Source organism: Mytilus edulis, chromosome 11 (genome assembly GCF_963676685.1).
Source record: "Mytilus edulis chromosome 11, xbMytEdul2.2, whole genome shotgun sequence".
Taxonomy (NCBI): domain Eukaryota; kingdom Metazoa; phylum Mollusca; class Bivalvia; order Mytilida; family Mytilidae; genus Mytilus; species Mytilus edulis.
The window spans coordinates 25,775,891-25,796,684 of NC_092354.1; the positions used below are offsets into that span (position 1 = coordinate 25,775,891).

The 20,794-nt window shown below is 31.4% G+C and overlaps 1 protein-coding gene across 2 annotated transcripts in view; it reads right to left on the reverse strand.

The window, feature by feature from the left end:
- Positions 1 to 1,684: 1,684 nt before the first annotated feature.
- Positions 1,685 to 20,794, reverse strand: part of LOC139495419 (uncharacterized) — a 34,955-nt gene continuing 15,845 nt past the window's right edge. The window contains exons 8-14 of one of the 2 annotated variants that reach the window (XM_071283713.1): positions 18,614 to 18,676; positions 11,037 to 11,297; positions 9,301 to 9,873; positions 7,641 to 7,765; positions 5,023 to 6,222; positions 2,694 to 3,163; positions 1,685 to 1,924 (exon numbers count right to left, since the gene is read on the reverse strand). In XM_071283713.1, the coding sequence (XP_071139814.1) occupies positions 1,909 to 1,924; positions 2,694 to 3,163; positions 5,023 to 6,222; positions 7,641 to 7,765; positions 9,301 to 9,873; positions 11,037 to 11,297; positions 18,614 to 18,676 (2,708 nt within the window). In that variant the 3' untranslated portion in view covers positions 1,685 to 1,908. The remainder of the gene's footprint in view (positions 1,925 to 2,693; positions 3,164 to 5,022; positions 6,223 to 7,640; positions 7,766 to 9,300; positions 9,874 to 11,036; positions 11,298 to 18,613; positions 18,677 to 20,794) is intronic. The other variant, XM_071283714.1, reaches the window with a different exon arrangement.

Here is a 20,794-nt window from a genome sequence, read left to right on the forward strand (position 1 = left end):
ATTTGTAGTTGTATCCATCTGATGAGTTAAGCCTTTTCAACGGATTTGTTCGTTCTTATACTGTTCTGTTACACCACCGTTCCAGGTTAGGGGAAGGGTTTGGATCCGCTAACATGTTAAACCCCGACAAATTATGTATGTATGTGTCTGTCCCAAGTCAGGAGCCTGTAATTCAATGATTGTCGTTTGAATTATGTGTTACATATTTGTTTCTTGTTTATTTTTTGTACCTAGATTGGGCCGTTATTTTTTTCGTATGAATTGTTTTACATTGTCATTTTGGAGACTTTGATAGCTGATTATTCGGTACAGGCTTAGCTCATTGTTGAAGGCCGTACATTGACCTATAGTTGTTTATTTCTTTGTCTGTTGGCCTGTTATGGTGATTTGTCTCATTGGCAATCATACCACAACTTCTGTAACAGTAATTGTTTTTATTTGTTTTACAAATTATGCTCGCCTCATTATTATCAAATGCATGTGGTGATAGGATTTTGAAATCGACACTTATGTTAACATACTGTTTTAACAAATATGAAAGCATGACCTGTTCATAAAGTCTTGGTTTAAACCTAATGACATATATTTTTTTATTTTTTAGAGTTTGTTTTATAAGTTTTGTTATTCAAGCGCCAGTGTGAAGTCTATTACAGAAGAAACATGGGTTTGGTGTGCTTAACAATTCGCCCAGAACTTCGAATGATCTTTTTATCATAAGAACGTATTTATGTGCTTGTCAAAAGTTTACAATCACGACAGTTGTTACTTTTCGGCAACATGTTTTTGTTACTTGATTGCTTCACTTTTATATATTTGTTACATTTCTTTCTTTTTTTACCGCAATTTTAAAACAAAACTAAATATATATCTTTGTTTCAGCTTTAATAGTCTTGTACATAAAGAATATTCTGGGGGTACATACACATATTAATTGAAAATTCGATATAGGCAAGTCAGTATAATTACATTTGTAAATAAACTCATCATGTAAGTGCATTCTTCAATGATCAGCAGTAAAGTTTTTAATGAATATATCATGTATTTTTAAATATGCATCACAAAGAAACAATGCTAACAATATATTATCGGCAAAATATAACAAAATGAGAAAGATATCATAAAATTTAGCACATATGCAAATAGAATGTAATGTATTACTTGTTTTCATGAATAACAATTTAACAAGGCATCCGTCTTTTTTTGTTCAAAAAATTATTGATTTCGTCATATTGGGATTCGTTGTTAACAAAGATGAAGAAATGTGCATTCATTACTTCTGTTTTGTTCAAAATTTCGTCATATGAATTATGTAGATCGCATCGATGTATCATTTATCACTTTTAATTATCATCATCATCATCATCATCATCATCATCAATCATATTATGATGACGTCAATAAACTGTATCATTGATTGAAAATAATAATCGAATATTCAAAGAGGTTTCAAATACCAAATTAACATATAAAAAGTATATTTAAATAATAGTGATAGTCAGCGATTGTACCACACTCATCTTGTTGTGTGTTAACGCCTAATTGCTATATTGTTCTGGGTATGCTTGAAATAAATTCAACTTTGTTCATGTTGTTAAGGAAACAACAATCAACTAATTCGTAAAATAATCAAATAACTTTACTTGTTTTGTTTTTTTTCCAGCCAATTTTGTTTTATTGGATCGTGTTTTTTTTATTGAATCTCTTTTCGCAACTTCAGACCTGGTCTTTTATCATTTTGGTATATTAGATATAATCCACCGTTGAACATTATATTGACATAACTAAACCTTCAAAATTTACAAAATAATGAATTTTCAAATATTTCAAAGTTCTTTTATTTGTAAGATGTTTTTTGCAATGTTTTGTTATTCCTTACTTACATAACCTTTTTCAATATCCATGAATGAATCAACATTGTTCAAGTCTGTAAATTTCAAGTAAAAAATAAAAGGCACAAAGAAGCAATATATTTGCATACAATATTGTTTAAAATAGGACATTTTGTATTATTTCATAATTAAAAATTCATATTCATCTTTATTTTTTATAAATAGAACATCGCAGGTCAGCGACATAATTAAAGTACCTTTGCTTATTCTTAGCTCCGATTTTTAGTATTCGTCTCGTCATCTGATTATGAGGTGCAGCACAGTTTTTTGGCATCAGATACTTTCTGTTTGAACCCGACCTCGTTATCTCACTACAACCGACACCTGCATGTGGCATTGATTGCATTTAGTAGTGTCAATCTCTTTTTAAAGACTAAGTTCATGTCCGATTAAGACCCGTGTGTATATAGGAATCCATCATCCATAATTTTGGTTGGGAGGCGGAACATAACAGGTAACATTTTGCAAGCAAAAACAAAAATGCCTTGCATGGTGTGATAGTTAGTCGGTATATTTGTCCTTTGTTATTTTGATATAAAGTTTAATGCTATGATTCGTCACTAATAAGTCATACCGGCTAACAAATTGAACCTTGTTATAAAAGAAGTTTAGATACTTGCAGATACAGATATGCATTGTTTTTATTTGTTGCAATACCCAATTACATGTTATTAGACGCAGTTTTTTTTTCTCTCACTAGGTTCGTGCAATACAATGGTTTAATATTTTCTAATGTTATATTCAATTAGCATACTCATCATATCCGTAATGGTAAATAATAAGAAAAAATACAGAACCACTTACATTTTATCAAGTTTATCTGTGGCTTCCAAATTAACACGGTTCATCTGACCACTGAATGCTAGTCCTGTTGAGCAGTAACTGGCAAAGTGATCACAATTAAATTCTCTTAGGTTATACTTTACACCAGATTTGACAAAAAGAGAAACCAGTGCTTCGGCTCTTTTCTTAATAGTGACAGCCTTATCAGATAACTGGTTGTAATCAAAGTAGAACAGATCTTTTGATGTAAACTTAATGGTAGTTGTCTCAATTACTGGTTCAATATTTTTTCCTATAAGTGAGGGTATTGTTTTGTGACCACCGGTCAACGCAACCATTTCAAATGTCTTGTTTATCTCGGAAATCGTTATGACAATACCATGATGTATGTACGTATACTTGTTTTTGTAAATTGGTATTTTTCCAACTCCTACTTCTAATCCAATCTTCAAATGTTTCTCAACATCAAGGTTGAATTTTCTTTTCCAATTCTTGTGATATGAAAAAAAAAGTAATGACATTATACAGTTACCACTTTTACTATTATTATATTTTGTAGCAACCAAGCTTTTGAAATTACATTTGACATGTTTCCCCCTGGTAATTACAGACTGTATGATTGTCTATATTTATAACATGTGGTTGTTTTTATCAGACGTTGGCAATGGCATTCCTCTGTATCTCAAAAAGGGACGAAAGATACCAGAGGGAGAGTCAAATTCATGGATTGAAAATAAACTGACAACGCCGTGGTTAAAAATAAAAAGACATTTAGACAAATTACAGTACAGAAGACACAACATAAAAAGATTAAGCAACACGAACCCCATTAAAAAGTTGGGATGATCTCAAGTGCTCCGGAAGAGTAAGCAGATCCTGCTCCATATGTGGCACCCGTCGTGTTGCTTATGTTACAATGTATTCCAAATCCGGTAAATAGTATAATTCAGTAGGTCACATTCGTGAAAAGGGAACGGTATTGTAGTTACGGCATAAGGAACATATCCGATATCATACGTGAAACGGTTATTCTATAACGGTCTACCAACTCGTGAAGGCGTCCGTAAAATTTACGAAGGTATGATTTCAACTTCAACATTTGGAACTCTTGGTTTAATAACTTCCTTGTGAGTAGGAATACACTAGCAAGGGAATCCTGATAGGAAATACAAGCCCGGGAATATCGTATCAATTGGGAGATATATACTCCATATGCAGGTCCTGGAATGATGCTACATAGAAATGTTGATATATCCTAGAATGTAAAAAAAAGTGAAGTACTGGTTGAAATTATTATCCATAAGCAACTGTATTCTTCAAAACTGTAAAGGGAACACATCAGTTCAATATTACAGTTGTAATTAAAACAGTATTGGATTGAATGGTTTGTGGGATTTGTTTTTCTTTAAAGAAAATATATGTCTTTGTCGTAGCCCTATGTGGATATTTAAAGTTAGACTTATGATAGAATCAAAGAGGTCGGTAAATTATTCCCAGTAGCCACATCACTGAAAATAGAATAACTTGGTATAACCATATGATAGGTTTGTTAACACTGTCAACTATCGATATGACCATAACCCATTTTTCGACATGGTTCGTGCATTTTATAACAGGTATGACATTTTATTGATATCTAGCCTTTAACATTAAACCTGACATGCACTATAATTGTGAATTATGGTTCAGGTTTGCTTGACATACATTGTGACTTGTTATGGTAATAATAAATCGTACCTTTATGTGTTATTTAATCAACATATGGATTTTCTTGTATTAATACAGCTTTTATATGCAGGCATACGTTTGTCGTGTTGAATGGTACTTTGTTTGAAAAATATTAGGTCATTACTTACTAAGACATCTTCCTTTCTTCATAAAAATGTAAACATTTGTCTGAGATTTCCCACGATGCAACTCGTTCATATTAAACAATATCGCTATTTGATATTAAAAACCTTTTTATCGATTCGCTTCCTCCATAACCTGTGCAACATTTGAAACAATGTCACAATTACAGATTGTCCTTTTTTTAAATAATAAGGTTCGATAGATTCGACAAAACAAAAACAAAACTGAAAATATTGAATCGGCTTTGAATCAATTAAATTTTGTAATGTTAAATACAAATAAATTACCAATTTTACTTTATAAAACTATACATGTAGTATGTATATTCATGTTGCTCAACAACCATTTTAATACCAACAAAACATATAGATCTATTAAGCAATAGAACTATCCCATACATAAGTTCTCTATATCAATGTTATCACAATACAACTATTTTGTAGGATGCGTTTAAGGATTCAAATCACTGCATTTATTCAGTAACTTAAACCAACACTACCTTATATGCATGATGCATCATCCACGGCGAATAAATCAGTTCAGATTGGTGTGCTTCTTTATGGTCAGCACAGAAAAATTCCCGATTCTTTATTAACTGCATATACGATTTAGTATCTGTATGATAATGCCCTTTGCTGCATTTGAAATGAATCTCAAAATCAAGGGTCAACTGATATCTCTTTGTTATGTCTTTAACTTTTGTGATCAGTTCTTGGCAGAGAATACTACAAGTGCTTCCGAATTCTGGCGTTTCTGTTGAAAACGACAACAGTTGAATAGCAATTGTGTTGGTTGACATTGCAAGAAAAACCTTTTTACATCCAGACCTATCTGTATCGAAAATACAAATTCCCCGGTATAATGCATGAGGAGATTCGTCAACGTTCCCTTTGTATTTTTGTATAAACCACGCAGATAGATGATTAAAGAAGGCAGGGGGAAGAAATTCGAATTTCAGACAGATCCAAGAAGTCCTATTACAGTTTGGGTTTTCAACCCCAATGGCATCGCAGACTTTGTCGAATGAAAGAGATGGCATTTTGCTTGGCATTATATAGTAAGATGTTCCCTCAATTTTGATCAATATGTCAAACTTTTCCATTACTTTCAGTAAATCTTCTTTTTGTTTGAAAAACTGCCGTTTAGTTTCACTTTGAAAGATTTGCGATATCAAATAATCACTCGCCTTCCCTGATCGCTTCAAAAGTGACCAATCATGTAGGTGCTGCAGTGTGGCATCAGCATCAATTTTATCTGACACTAAACATCGAAATGCATCTACCAACCATTTAGGATTTAAAATGATTAAATCATGTATATCGTCAAAAAAAATAATGTTTCCTTCCTTATGCTGAAAACGAAGAAAAGTAAATACTATATTGATATCCACTATGTTAATTTCAGGATGTTTAGCCATCTTAACAATGTCAGATAAGTTAGTGAAGTTCATGCCATTTTTCTTATTAATTTCAATTAAATGTTCTAACAGAATCCAAACTACAGGCATGGGTTCGCCCCAATTATTCATTAACTTGACAGCTCCTGAAATATCTTGTCGTAATTGTTCAAACTGTTTATCAGATTTGTCCATATTTGATACAAAATGAATATTTCGTAAGTGATGATATTTTCCTTGTCGTTCTAAAACGTCGTTAAGTTTATTTTTAAGTTCCTCTTCTCTTTTTTTCCCCAACAGTTCCTTAAAACATAACAAATATGTCAACAAAACACAACATAATTTGTATTGTTACCAGTTTCACTGTTATGTCTAGTAGAAATTAACTGGTCAAACTGCATAACACAAATGACTTTTTAAACATTAAGTCCTAGTAAACCAACTACTATTTGAAAACCAAGTAATCATGAGCCATTTTGAAATACATGTTATTCTAATATTCAATCAAATATTTTTTCTAATCAAAATATTTCGTGATTAAAAACGGATTTATAATGAGTTAAGTGAACCCACAGCCAATGATGCAATACTTTGTCGGTGCCTCAAACATCTATTAAATCATACGTTATATTAGCCTAGCTATCAGGTTTTACTCAAAACTTCACTTATTAGGTCTTTCCACTATTGTTTTTCTTCTGTTTATTTTTTTTTCTTCCGCCTAATTTTGTTCTTGCGATAAATATTTTCTAATTTTTCCAGCTTAAAGTAAACAAAAACATAGATCACATTTTTCAATGTTTACATACTTATTATTTGAAATTTCGGAATTGAATTAATTTATTTGTTTCAAAGATAAATGCAAATTGTTTTTGATATTTTCTTCCTCAATGCTGAACTCCGTACTTTATTTGTTTTGTTCTTTTTTAACTTTTGGGGATTTGAGCGTCACTGGTGGGTCTTTTGTAGACGAAACGCACGTCTGGCGTATATACAAAATGTAATCATGGTATCGATAATGAGCTTTTTTATACAACCACTGGGTCTATGCCATTGCTGGTAGAGTTTTAGTTCCCCAAGGGTAACACCAGCCCAGTAGCCAGCACTTTTTGGGATTTGAGCGTCACTGATGAGTCTTTTGTAGACGAAACGTGTATCTGGCGTAAATACAAAATTTACTTGTGGAATCTATGATGAGTTTATTAACAACCACTGGGTCGATGCTTTTTTCCCGTGTGTTTTAGAAGCCCAGTAGTTAGCACTTCTGTGCTGACATGAAACATCATTGATAAGGTCATATTTATAAATAAACTGTTTACAAAACTTTTGAATATTTAAAATACTTAGGCTTTTCTACCTCGGGAATTACGTTAGCTGTATATGGTAAAACTTTTAGGACTGTTGGTCCCCAATGATCAACTTCGTACTTTATTTGGCATTTTTAATTTTTTTGGATTTGAGTGTCACCGATCAGTCTTTTGTAGACGAAACGCGCGTCTGGCGTAAATACAAAGTTTAATCCTGGTATCTATGTTGAGTTTATTTACAACCATTGCGTTGTTGCCATTGCTGGTGGAGTGTAACTGGTACGGTATTTTGGTTTCTAGTGGATACATGCCTCGTTAGCAATCATATCATATATTTAAATTCTATATCGTACTATGATGGAAAAAAATACACATTGTTCGTTTACAAATAAATAATCACTTTTATAAAATAGTTACCTCTTTATATTTATCTTTACAAGTAAAGACAACGATAATTGGAGGGTCTAATGAAAAGTCCTTTCGTAGGTTTGTAGTTTCGCCGGCATGGCAATGTATCGAATCAAACCAAAAATCAACATACTCTGAAACAAAAGTATTTGTTGATGTTAAATCAGCTTTTTATTCTTTTAAGACTTATATTGAGAGGTAAACTCAACAACATATTTTAAAGTATTACAAAATATATGACAACTATTGTTTAGAAGTTTGTACACAATTTCAAGATTGACACGCTGGAGTATTTTAGAATATAATCTATTTAGCAATACACAATAATGTTTTTGTGTTTACAGTAGATACACAGCTTGAACATGTAATGCTGCCACAATAAGACGCTCAAGCATTGTACCTTTTTGTTAAAACAAGGTACAGGACAAGAATAAATGTGTTGCGTTAGAAGCTTTTGTTATTCATCACGTATGCTCATAAATAACCAAAATCTAAAGAAGTACAATAAAGATTTCAGGTTAGGTAAAATATCTTGTTAATGTTATCAATTTAACAAGTGAAAATTGAAATGTAACAAGTTGTAGCGGTATTACTATGAATCATCCTATAACCATGAAAATAACAATTGTTCATCACTATTTATTTTATGACATAATAATAAGCAACCAAATAAAATCTAAACAGTCTACAAAACAATGTGTTTTACTCAATTTGAGGTATACTAGTTTAACATTTACAATAAATCTTGAATAATTTGTGTCTAGTGGAATTGTTGTGCGACCAAAAAATAGAGAAACGGCTTTCATGGTTTAGATTTTAATTTTTAAGTAATAAAATAGTATACTTGTAATTGCTATTTTTCATCTAATTGCAATGTTGTGTGTTTTGTTCTGTTGTTTGTCTTTTATTCGTTTTTATGTTCAACTGATGAGTGTAAATACTCCTTTGGTATACTTTACCTGTCTTTTAGTCCATATGTTGTTTCCCTGGTTTTATAGAATGTTGATGTCAAAAGCATGACGGGTGCTAAATATATAACTGAAGAAGTTACCATGTTGTTTCATTCGGTATTTCGTTGTTCGAAAATCATAAAATGGTTTAAGGTTTTGTGTATTTTGATTTTGATTTTCTAATTAGATTTGAACGACGAAAATCGATATCAGCTGTTGCTGCTGATTTAAAAATACAGTTTATTTGTTGTTTGCACTTTTCTTTTAATTCTTTTGACCAAAATTATTTGCTAATAAAATTGAGAATGGAAATGGGGAATGTGCCAAAGAGACAACAACCCGACCATAGAAAAAAACAACAGCAGAAGGTCACCAACAGGTCTTCAATGCAGCGAGAAATTCCCGCACCCGGAGGCGTCTTTCAACTGGCCCCTAAACAAATATATACTAGTTCAGTGATAATGAACGCCATACTAATTTCCAAATTGTACACAAGAAACTAAAATCAAAATAATACAAGACTAACAAAGGCCAGAGGCTCCTGACTTGGGACAGGCGCAAAAAAGCGGCGGGGTTAAACATGTTTGTGAGATCTCAACCCTCCCCCTATACCTCTATATATATATTAAGTTTCTTTTTTTAAACCTTTTGCCTTAATTTTTTTTTTTATTGATGTTGACTATATGTATACTTGAATAATGCTTGATTACCATGATTACCTCCAATATCTGGAAAAGCAGCAAAACATTGCTTAACGTCTTTCTTGCAAATATCCTCCTCCATATTTGCAACCACGAGGTAAACTGCGTTTTTTGTCAGAAATGCCTGATGTGTAGCATAGAATTCCCTTTGTCCTGCAAAGTCCCATAATCCACAGAGTGCATGTAAGTTGGCAGGATCATTTGAGTTTGGCGTCTTGGAAAATACATTAGACACCAAATCATCTGGCATTATCAGGGATGATGGTTTTTCCTCATGTTCATTTTTATTAAAATAACTATCTATGTTTGCTAAGCTTGAATTGCCTTTAGTGTCAATTTGATCAACAGTGTCTAATGATACCTTACTACCGTGTGAACTGGTTGATACATTATCAATATGATTTACATGTCTATCGTCTGTCACATATTTACACGGGTTGTCAGCCATACGGATGCTAGATTTTAAATCAGAGTCAGTGCCTCTACTTATATCAGATTGATTTAAATCATCGTCAACAGTAATGTTAGTGTCTGCAAACTGTTTATAATTTTCTGCCCTCTTAATACGGTCTGCCTTGTTATCTGAAATATCTACAATACGAATATCCAATTATTTCAAAAGTATTAATTTCTTGTTCAATTTAAAAGTCATCGATACTGATTACACTGTCTTTCAAAATAAAACAAATAGGGTTTACAAATCCATAGAATACATTCAGAATGTTGCTTCCACTGGTTTTTTAAAAGCGAATTATGTAACTTGTTTGTTTACCCTTATACATAATAAGACATTCCACGTCTGCTTGTTGTGTTGTTTAATTTTGTGGCATATAAAGATTTTCTTCTCTTAGTGCGATATCATCATTCTACTGAAGTTGATACTGAATTAAATAATCCTTGAACGATAATGTTATAAGAGAGACATGCACTTAATGTATTATGCTAGAAATAATTCTCTGACTTTAAAGTTGGAACAGTGTCTTATCCTTTTATTATAGTATTTGTTACATCGAAATTAATAAAGATGTGAACGGTATATTTTCGATATGAAATATATTTAAATATTGAATACAAAATCATACAATTGAACATTGTAAAAGAATTCCAATCAAATGCACCAATATAACAACATAGGCATTTGATACACATTATTTTGTAGATTTATAGAAAGTCCTATTGTTTTCAAATGAATTAAGTAAGAGGTTATTTCGGTTGTCTGGTAGGTAGACTCATTTATAAATAGCGACATAATATCCAAGCATGAACAAAATATGTCTGAACTACATAACCTTGAAATATAACATCGATTATGGTGACAGGTCATTATAATAAAGTTAGAAATTATAATCTTCCTCGACTTGGTAACTCAATGAAACTCATGGCATTTTTTTATTGATGTCAATAACTTTTTCAATAAGAGACTTGTGGTCGAGCTATAAAAAGATTTAACAGTCCAACTGTACCGTGTAATGACACATGTACCAGCTTGCATGTTTATGTTTAACTCAAACCCAAAAGTTGGCATTGTTTTCCCCAACTTATTACAAATTATGCTGTGAATGTGTTCATACATGCAAATGATCTTTAGTCGTGGATCTTTATGTTGATCTTTGTTACCCGGATATTGCAACATCATTTGTAGACTTACGAAGTAGTTTTTTTAACCACGTTAACAGCATTTTGTTGTATAGTGCACCCAAAAACATGTTTTGGTGACACAAGGTAATATATGAAATTCCCCATTAGTTACCAACCTTTGCCGATTGTCCATTTACCACTTTCGATATCAATTTTGCATCGATCAATAGCGATATCAACACCATCGGTACTTGACACACCAGCAGTACTATCCTTTAGTAATCTCCTCAATAAGGTTGTCTTTCCCACCTTGTCCTGACCTACAATCATTATTCTGGCAAAATACCGCTTTTCAGTTTTTGTACTTTGCATCATTTGATTATATCTTTTCTTATCCGCATCTGTTAATCGTTTCATAGCTTCTGGTAAATATCCATCTAGCAAACATGAAATAACACTTTATCGAACAAATTATTTGTCAACATTGACAGGATGAGTTTGAATGATGAAAAAACACAGTGTCACTCTGATTAATACATTTGCTAAGTCATTATCAAGATTTGTTGACAACATATACTTTGAAAATATGGGGGACGTGTTTGTTCACAAAAATCAAAATAGGAAGCAACTTTGCTTCTCATCTTGTCGACTTGGGTATTTATTTAACAGCCTCTCTTCATACCAAAGCAAGTCATGAAAATGATAAAAAAAAATGAAACTAGTACTATCCGTTAAATTATAGATCTGCTATATAGATATATCCAACCTTTAATTTATTATATTATTGAACGCCTTTTGTAAGGAGTTTATTGGTGTATACACTGGAAAAATGCACTCACAAACGAATAAAAGTCCTTCGGACATTGAGAGTTTCAGAGAAAAGAGCTTTAATTGAGCACAAGTAACACATATTGACGGAGTTTTTTTGTTTTGCTTTTGACAGCAGTACCGAATAACATCTGTACAATGGGTTAGAATTTAGTTATACTAAACGGTATCATATACCTCATATTATCTTTTTTATAGACTAATTGCACGATTTCAGTCTGAAACGGTTATTTTGGTATGATCCTATCTTAATCGACTGGATTTATCGGTGGAGAAAAACGTCAAGAATTTTTAAAACTTTACAGACACCGTTCCGATCGATAGTCCCATCAGGTAAATCAGTCCTTTAAGAGGTGTCAAGATAAAAAAAAAAAAAAGACTGAATCTTCTAGCAAGCTGTGTAGATCCGTTGCGACCTCTAATGACTGATTCACTCGAAATCAGACCATGGATACAGAATTACGTCAAGATGTTGTCAGACCGTGTTCAGTTGTGTTTAGATTTTAATAATTTGGACACAAAACGGATAAAACTTTTTAAGTTGCTCCCATTTAAGAATAAAATTTTAAAAATAGAAAGAAGACGGTTTTTGTCATTTTTTCATTTAATTAAATAAAAAAAATGAACAATTTTAATTCTTATTTTTACCTAAGTAATTATTTAACATTTTTGATATTAAAAAAGCCCCCAAGGGTGACTGGGGTATAGAAATATGGTCACTTGGTCTTCTCCCGACCGGCAGTAAAACGCTTGCTGAAGTGGGGCGTCCGTTTGGCTGTGCGGGATGTATCAAGTTCGCAGTCACGTCCGTCAGAAGGGGACGTTAAATCCGATGCCTCGTGTAAAGATAGTGCCACGCTCTTTGCACGTTAAGAACCCTTGCAACAACTCTTTGAGGGGTCCGTAGGTGGCCTGTTGCAAGGCATAATTTCTGTCCCTATCCAATATACCCTCATTTTCCAGTAGCAGTCCAAATTTCCCCGACCATCATCCTAGATGGCCTCTCTTACAACAACCTACCTATTGTATTTATTGTGAACTTGTTCTCGTCCTGAATATGCATGAAATATTTGCCACTGGACGTTAAGCAACCAACAATCAATCAATCAATGATATTAAAAAACATATTGTTGTTTTTTTATTTAATTGTTTTGCTATAGTTTTGACTTGTGCGTTCGACTCTCCATGATTTATATAGTTTCTATTTTATTTGAGATGATGACTTATGAATTCATGAATTCAAATTTATATTTTAAATAGTTTTGATTAATTGTCGACCTATTCTGCCGAAAAAAATGCAACAAAAAATAAATATGGTACAGTAACGTTAAATCTTTACGGGTGAATAATTGTTTTCCGTTTTTAAATAAAAGTTGACATATTTGATTTATTATTATCTGAAATGTCCCTAATAACTAGTCTTTCATAATAAACCAGTTTTATTATGTTGTATAGTATATATGTAACTTAGTCATATTCTTTAAATTTACTTCAGATACACCGACGGAACATTTTCGCTGCCACATAATCATGATAATTAATCAAAACTATTTCAAATATATTTTACACAAAAACGTAAAAGGGAAACTTACAGTACATTGTAAGCTGTGCAGAATATTGCAATCGGTGATTAGAAATAAACAATATTTTAAAGCATGTCTATCAGAGTAATCATTGATCCAAGATTTTGAAGGAAAATGAGCACATTTGTCATGTGTGGCATTTGTTCCTACAGGTATGAATCAACGCACTCGTGCATAGTGGCATGTTCGAAGGCAAAGTTAGGATTTATCCTTTTAAAAAGTGTATGCATCGTTGAAATTCATGTGTGACACCTTTCTCCTTCCCTTTATCATGTTTATGAAATTATTTCTTGTAATCCCTTATGACTTATGTACTTCACATAGATCCGAAAGGTGACAAAGGAATAGAAAAAAAGGTTACTCTTGGTACTCATCCAATGGCGGATCCAGGGGCCGGAGGTTTCTGGGATTGGAGCCCCCATATTTTGAGGATCCATGCATTTGAAAGGGCACATATTGTTTGACCCCTCCCGCCCCCCTTATAATGGATCGGGACCCTCACCCCTTTTACAAATAGCTGAATGTTTATCGTCTTACTGTTAAATCCTAACATTTGGTGCATTGGTTTGGTTGTGCGGGATGGCCTAGGCTATTGCAGGACCTATACATAATGTTTGTTAATTTATTGATAACTGTCTCGTTTTAAATTTGCATAAATAAGTTTTTTTATAACCAACAACCAACCAATCTTTACATGTCCATATACATATAATAACTTTGCGAACGCTGGTTTATAAGTATGTCCTTGTTTTCCCTAATTACCTTGTGCCCGTTGTGGGGTTGTACAATAATTACTATTATAAAATTATTAAATAGAATTTGAGAAAATTTTACTACAAATCAAATATCTATATATAAAATGTTGTGAAAATTATAAATTTTAATGACTTATTTAGAGAAAAATGAATTGTATAATATTAAAATTATTCCTCAGTCATTGACAACGAAATAAGAATGTATTTGATAATGGAAAGCACTGAATGTGAATATCTATTAGATAGTTCAAAATAATATTAATCATAAAAAAAAACCAATGTTATCAAATTAATATTCCTGAAACAATACACAGAGTCATAACAGTTGTAATTTAAAAAATAGTTGATAAAACAAACTGAGTTAATATTGTTTCATCAAGTACAGTACCCCGGCATGTACCTAAGAATTCTTATCGAACCGCGCGTAAATTTCAACGTGTTGATAGGTTTAAAGCCGTCACGTGGTGACGCCTTATGGATCCATAGGGGTTAGTTAATTTTATAGGGGTTAATGACGTCATAGCTGCTGTTAATGGTAACGTCATCTATTATTGTTGCTGTTTTTAATTGTTTATTTTTCAACAAAACGCTGCAGAAAAAGTCCAGCGAACGATAAATTCGTTATACGGTTCGCTACTGACCCCCTACGGATCATAGAGACTGGATAAGATCCATACCAAATCCCTATCGAGTTTACTAAACCTCTATGGATCCGTAGGGGGCAGTAGCGAACCATATAACTTATAATATTAAACAAGTTTTGTGGAGGTTTCACTTTTTCTCAAAATGAATAATTACAATTAACATGATGAAAACAATATCTGTAAATATTTTTTGATGCGTTTTGTTATTTGATTTTGCCATGTGATTATGGACTTTCCGAATTGATTTTCCTCTGAGTTCTGTATTTTTGTGATTTTACATTTTATCATGTTATAATGGAGGGATGACACTCTCCACACGGCACATGTACACTAGATTTGTTTTATATTATCAATCTAAAGAACTATTTATCAAATAAATGTGGCCTAAACTATATAGTGCCATGTGAACGTAGTCAGTTATAACATTAATTTTGCCATGTTAGCATGGTTAATAAAAAATCATTCATGCCTTATTATTTGTCTTGGTTTGGGGACTGCTGTCTCTTACACATAAACCCAACATCTCCTTTTAATCATATTTTGGAATTGGCATGAACATCAACAAATATGTTACATGTGAATAAATGTTAACTTTATGTTATTGTAACATTCAAGTGATTTTTAATCTATTTTACCATTAACATGTTTTTTGAAATTATTAAAATATCTTATTTATATTCATTTTATGTTTAACATTCAGTGTGTAGGGAAAACAAATTAAAAAAAATCTATCTTTAAGCATACTATTTTTTATGTAAACATGATCTAAACTTAGATATTTTTTGAAGCTTATGATATTTCTTAAGTTGTCACAAAATTGACCTACTTAACTACATGGTATGTCTCTCAATTTGAAAAAAAATGTACTTCAACTTCGAAATCAATTATTATAACAAATATAATTGTATTGAACATGAATTCATGACCATGTGATATTAGAATAGGTAATAATCAGGATGCCGCACTGAAAAAGTTAATTATCAAGACTTCAAATGTACATGTTATGTGTAATAAACAGATTGAGACACAACAGTGTGTTGCCTTGAGGGATGAATATACAACTATCATTGGCATTGAAGATGGTTTTATAATGAGGTTCACAATTCTTTATTGTCCTCTCCAAATTGTGGACAAATTCATAATCAATTGAAAATTAAAGAAAAATATGACACAACAGGATATTATTGTATTCTGGTATTTTGATATACATGATATATATAACATTTAAAAATACAGGTTTTAAAAGTTATGTAAGTTTTCATTTATATACATAAAAATGGGCAAACAACTTATATAAAATAAAGAAAAGGTGTGTTCTGGGGGAAATTAACTACAAAGCATTATTTTATGATGTACACCTCTGAGGTGCCAAACATTTCTAGAATTAAACTTTTTTTCTATACCTGATTTGTTGGTTTATAGACTGTAAAACATAATTGGTGAAGAAAACATCATATGGTGGTGCACGTCTTTTTATGCTACGGCTATCAAAGTACCCACTTTTGATGGTTTTCACATTTTCATCAATTCATCATATCTAAGAAATTTGAAAACAAAAAGTGATGTGGGATGTTCATGTTTCTAAAAAAAAAATGTTGTATCCCTCATCCATTCCTCAAAATCTTGGCTGAACCAACTGACTTGATTGGTAAAAAATTTTGAAAAATTTATTACTTAAAAAATTACTCATTGGAAATACTCAATTTTAAGTTAGATTATAACTTTTTTAAATTCATTGATATTTCCCACCTGAATCACATATTTTAGAAATAATTCCAGAACGAGATTTCAACGAGATTGAAACGTCAGAAGAACACATCCTTAATAAAAGCTGTAATAAGCAAAAAGTATACCGGGTAACTTTGAAAATGTCAAATTAAACTCGAGGTTTAATATAAAATATAAGAAAATGTAAGCCTTTTTCAGTTTTCTAAATATGTCAAAATAGAGGGTAAACCATTGGATAATGATTCTACATTTACATGCTTTACCTATAAAAAGATTTATTAATTAATGACACCTAATAATTTACCATAACGTTTCGTTTACCATTTTTGATTAAGCACTGTTAAAGTCACAATGTACAAAATAATCCTACCTACCTACCCTATTGTTAGCACGTGACAGTAAACACACATACTTTTTGTTGGCCTTTATGCTCTTGACAAAAGAAAAGTCTGTAACTAAGGTAACAAAAGTGCATTTAGTTCTGATTTTTTTTATCATTCTTTAAACTTATCTTTGTAGTGATTTTATTCCTATCAGAATGATCAAAATGTGTTTAAGAGAGAAATAATTATGTCAAATTTAAAAAAATTGATCAAAACAAATAGTAAGTGCTAGCCTCAACTAGACAGTAATCATTTAATGGAATACGCACATTAGAAAACATTAATGTAGAAAGAGAGACACTATCTGTTAGGTAATAAAACCCAAAAGAAAGATTTTATTCTTCTTGTTTTATGGGACTTATTTATAAGTTTCAGTAATTAATTCTTAATTTATAATTTTTTTGGTAGAATTCACATTGGTTGGAGCATGATTCCCAGCCAGATTATGAAGCCGGTATATACATGATATTTGAAATATATATATATATATATATATATGTCACTAAGTAATTCAGTCCCATAGCTGCTAATTGTGAAACAGTGGGTCAATTCATAATTTTGTGCTTACTTATTGCTTTTGGAGATAACAAATAGGGCTTACAGCATTATGCCATGATATTGATGGGATGTTCGATTAGATTGGACAAGAAGAAAATTGTACATTGAACAAATAGCAAACTTACAATTTGTAAGAACGACTACATACTTGATGACAGTGACAGTGAATACCTTTGATATATTATTCATTTGAAATAACAATTTGAATTAAAGAGAATTCATAGTTTTCTTGGATATTAATATTGCATCATATCTGAATTCCATGAAAATCGTGGATATATATATATTTAGAGTAGCAAATTGGATTAATGAAAATTCAAATTTTCAGTGATTACTAATAGTGCATCATTTCTGAATTGATGAATACCTTGTATAATTATTCATTTAAAATCAGAATTGGGATAATGAGAATTTCTGGTGGAAATTTATAGTACATTACATCTGAAGTTAATTATGACATTACTGTTATGAGCTATATGTACCACCAGGGGTGTTAAACAACATTGACTGTCCGTGAGGGTCTGCCACAACCCTATCACGCGTTTGATATGAAAAGAAATGAAACGTAAGGTAAAATGATGGAAACATATTGCATTATCTATAACAACTGTCAACTACTTAAGCAATACATGTTTTCTTTATTTTTTTACATAAATTAAAGGTTTGATTTGAAAATTCAGAGCCAAGTCGGAATGGGGACTTTCAACTAATGCATATCAGGCGAATGTAACGATATCTGTACGTTTGGCAAAACAAATCGAAACAACTCTCTGAGGTGTCCGTAGGTGGCATGTTAAAAGCCAAAATGTCTGGCATTATTTAACATATTATAATTTTCAATGATGACCACCGGTAGACTAAGCTTGTAGATCCTGTTTATTGTATAAAATTGAGAATTTGTTTTTGCACCAAATATCAATCAACATTTGAATGGTTTCTGGACAACATTAAGCAAGCTACGATCACTCAGTATATTATATACTTAGTATGAATTTCAGACGATCATGTCTACGATTGTAGAGATTTGGTTTTGTTAAAAAGTAACATTAAACTGAGTTTATGTTTTAAAATAAGCAAAACAATCGACATAATGTTAACATGTTTCTTTTGTTACTGCATCAGTTAAGAATAAGCAATAGTATGCGAGAATGTCCACCTTTGATCGGCTATTTTTAAGAAATGATTTTTAAACAGTGTAGTCTGTATATGCTTTTGTAAAAACTCGGTTTGCACAATCAATAAGGATAAACATTTAGCGTAGGTACTTCACTTACAAAAAATTTGGAACCGTTGTCTTGACAGTCTTCTCTGTAGAATATAAAGCCCCGTTACAACTACTGAAAAGAATTCATATTGTTTGATGTAAGGAATGCATGTTCACTCAGAATAAATGTGTACAGTAACTACAGTGGTATACATAAATGACAGCAACTCAAAACCTCACAAACACAACATTTAATCTAGAGGGTAACGTTACACACCAAAAAAAAAACAAAATGATTATTCTACGAATTACTGTCAAGTTTGGTAAAATCAGTTAAATAGTGAAAAATCTAGTTTATTGTTCGACCACAAGAGATATAACATAACTTTTTCGAAAAAATCAAAGTAGACCGCATCATGATATAATATAGTATGACCAATAAATGAATAGATATCTACCTCATCTGCCTACAAACAGTTGAATATGATACGAAAGGGTGACTCTTTGATGATTAAAATCTCTCTCATTTCTTTCAAATTTCAATTTTGTAGGCCAATAAATAAATATTTTAGGATAACTTTCACTCTAAAAGAAATTTTATAAGAAATAACTAATTGAAATGTTCAAGCTCAATAAACTAAACTTTAATGTACCCCTGACTCCAGAGAAAGATATAACAAGCCTGGCATTTGGTGCTTATTTTGGTTCTGCTTCCATAATAATTTTATTTATTTCCAACTGTATATTTATATAGGTGTTAATTACAAAACAAATGTTCTATTAAAACAAAATTTTACACTTTAGGAGACAAATCAGCAAAAAATATCCCCAAATCAATGAGCATGGCTTGCTCTGTCTACAATTGTTCATTGTAGAGTCCCTTTTAAGGTAATCTTCTCATAAATGTGTTTTCAAAACTTAAGAAAGAATTTTTCAATTTTTTGTAATATTTCATTTAAATAGCAAGATGTCTTTACGTATGAAAGTTCCGAAATAATCAAATCGTATAATTGGTGTTATACCACCATTTTGTCGTATAAGTCTAAGTAAAATTTGCTTCTTTAAAAAACTGTGCAGATTTTATCGTGTTTCAAATAAAGAAATACTTGTCATGCGTAAAGTAATGCCCTGTCCAAGACCATAATCAAAATTTCAAATAAAAAAAATAACCAGTACTTAAAGTTAACCAAACAAATGTTCATCCCGTCTTCCCGTTTACAAGCTTCAGTTACAATGAAAGCTGCTTTTACCAAAATAGTCTTTAGAAACACCAAAATAAATACATTTATATATAAATATTGGTGACCAAGAAATTGTGTACTGCAACTGTAAAATGTCAGATTCAACAGTGTGTGTTTACCCTTTTTTGTATGAAACCGGATGTGACTTTGTGGTAAAACATCTTATTTCTTCTTTACACCCAATCAGCTGAGTTTGTACTGATTCTCCGAGATAAATATTAAGTTGTAACTAGATTTAAAATAGACCGCAGTTACAGTTTAATGAGTTTCCTTATTTAAATTGTTTCATATTTTTCACGTCAATGTTTTTACAGCCGACTATACGTACCAATATGTTTACTATTTCTTGGAAGCCGTACTGTCGCTTGTGATTGCTTAAAACCATTGCATTTCAACACTGATTTATAGTTTTCTCATTTAACATCAAAGTACATGTTCTTCTTCTTATAGCAATAAGAGATGCATGTCTATTGGTAAATAGTAGATTAGTTGGCATTTTTTGTTTACCTTTAACTGTTTATTTTTTAAACAAAGTGATTCGAATGGCGATTTATCTCATTCTCTATTTAATTAAAGTTTATTTATATGCTGTTTTCTCATTTCTAGTGAAAATAAAAAAAAAGGGCGATGTTTGCGGTTGGTTTGTTTCTTTATAACTGTTTGTGTTTATACACGTAAACTGCTATTCCCTGCTGAGTTGATATCTATAGTAGGGTTTAACTTACGTAACTTCAATAGAGAAGGAAAACTAATTAATTAACACTTTTTTTCAGATTTTGACCTTGACGAATTGTATAGAAAGTTTATATTGTTGGAAATGACTTACACTTTTTTTCTCTTTCTTGTTTTTTTTTATTCGTCACAAAAAAAAATACAAATTTTTAATAGGATAAACCAGAAAATAAATATGAATTAATTGGAAATCATTAACTTGATATTTGAGTGAAATTTTCTTAAGTGTTAGACGAGAGACTAAACAGATTGTATAGAACTTTTCGAATTATTAACGT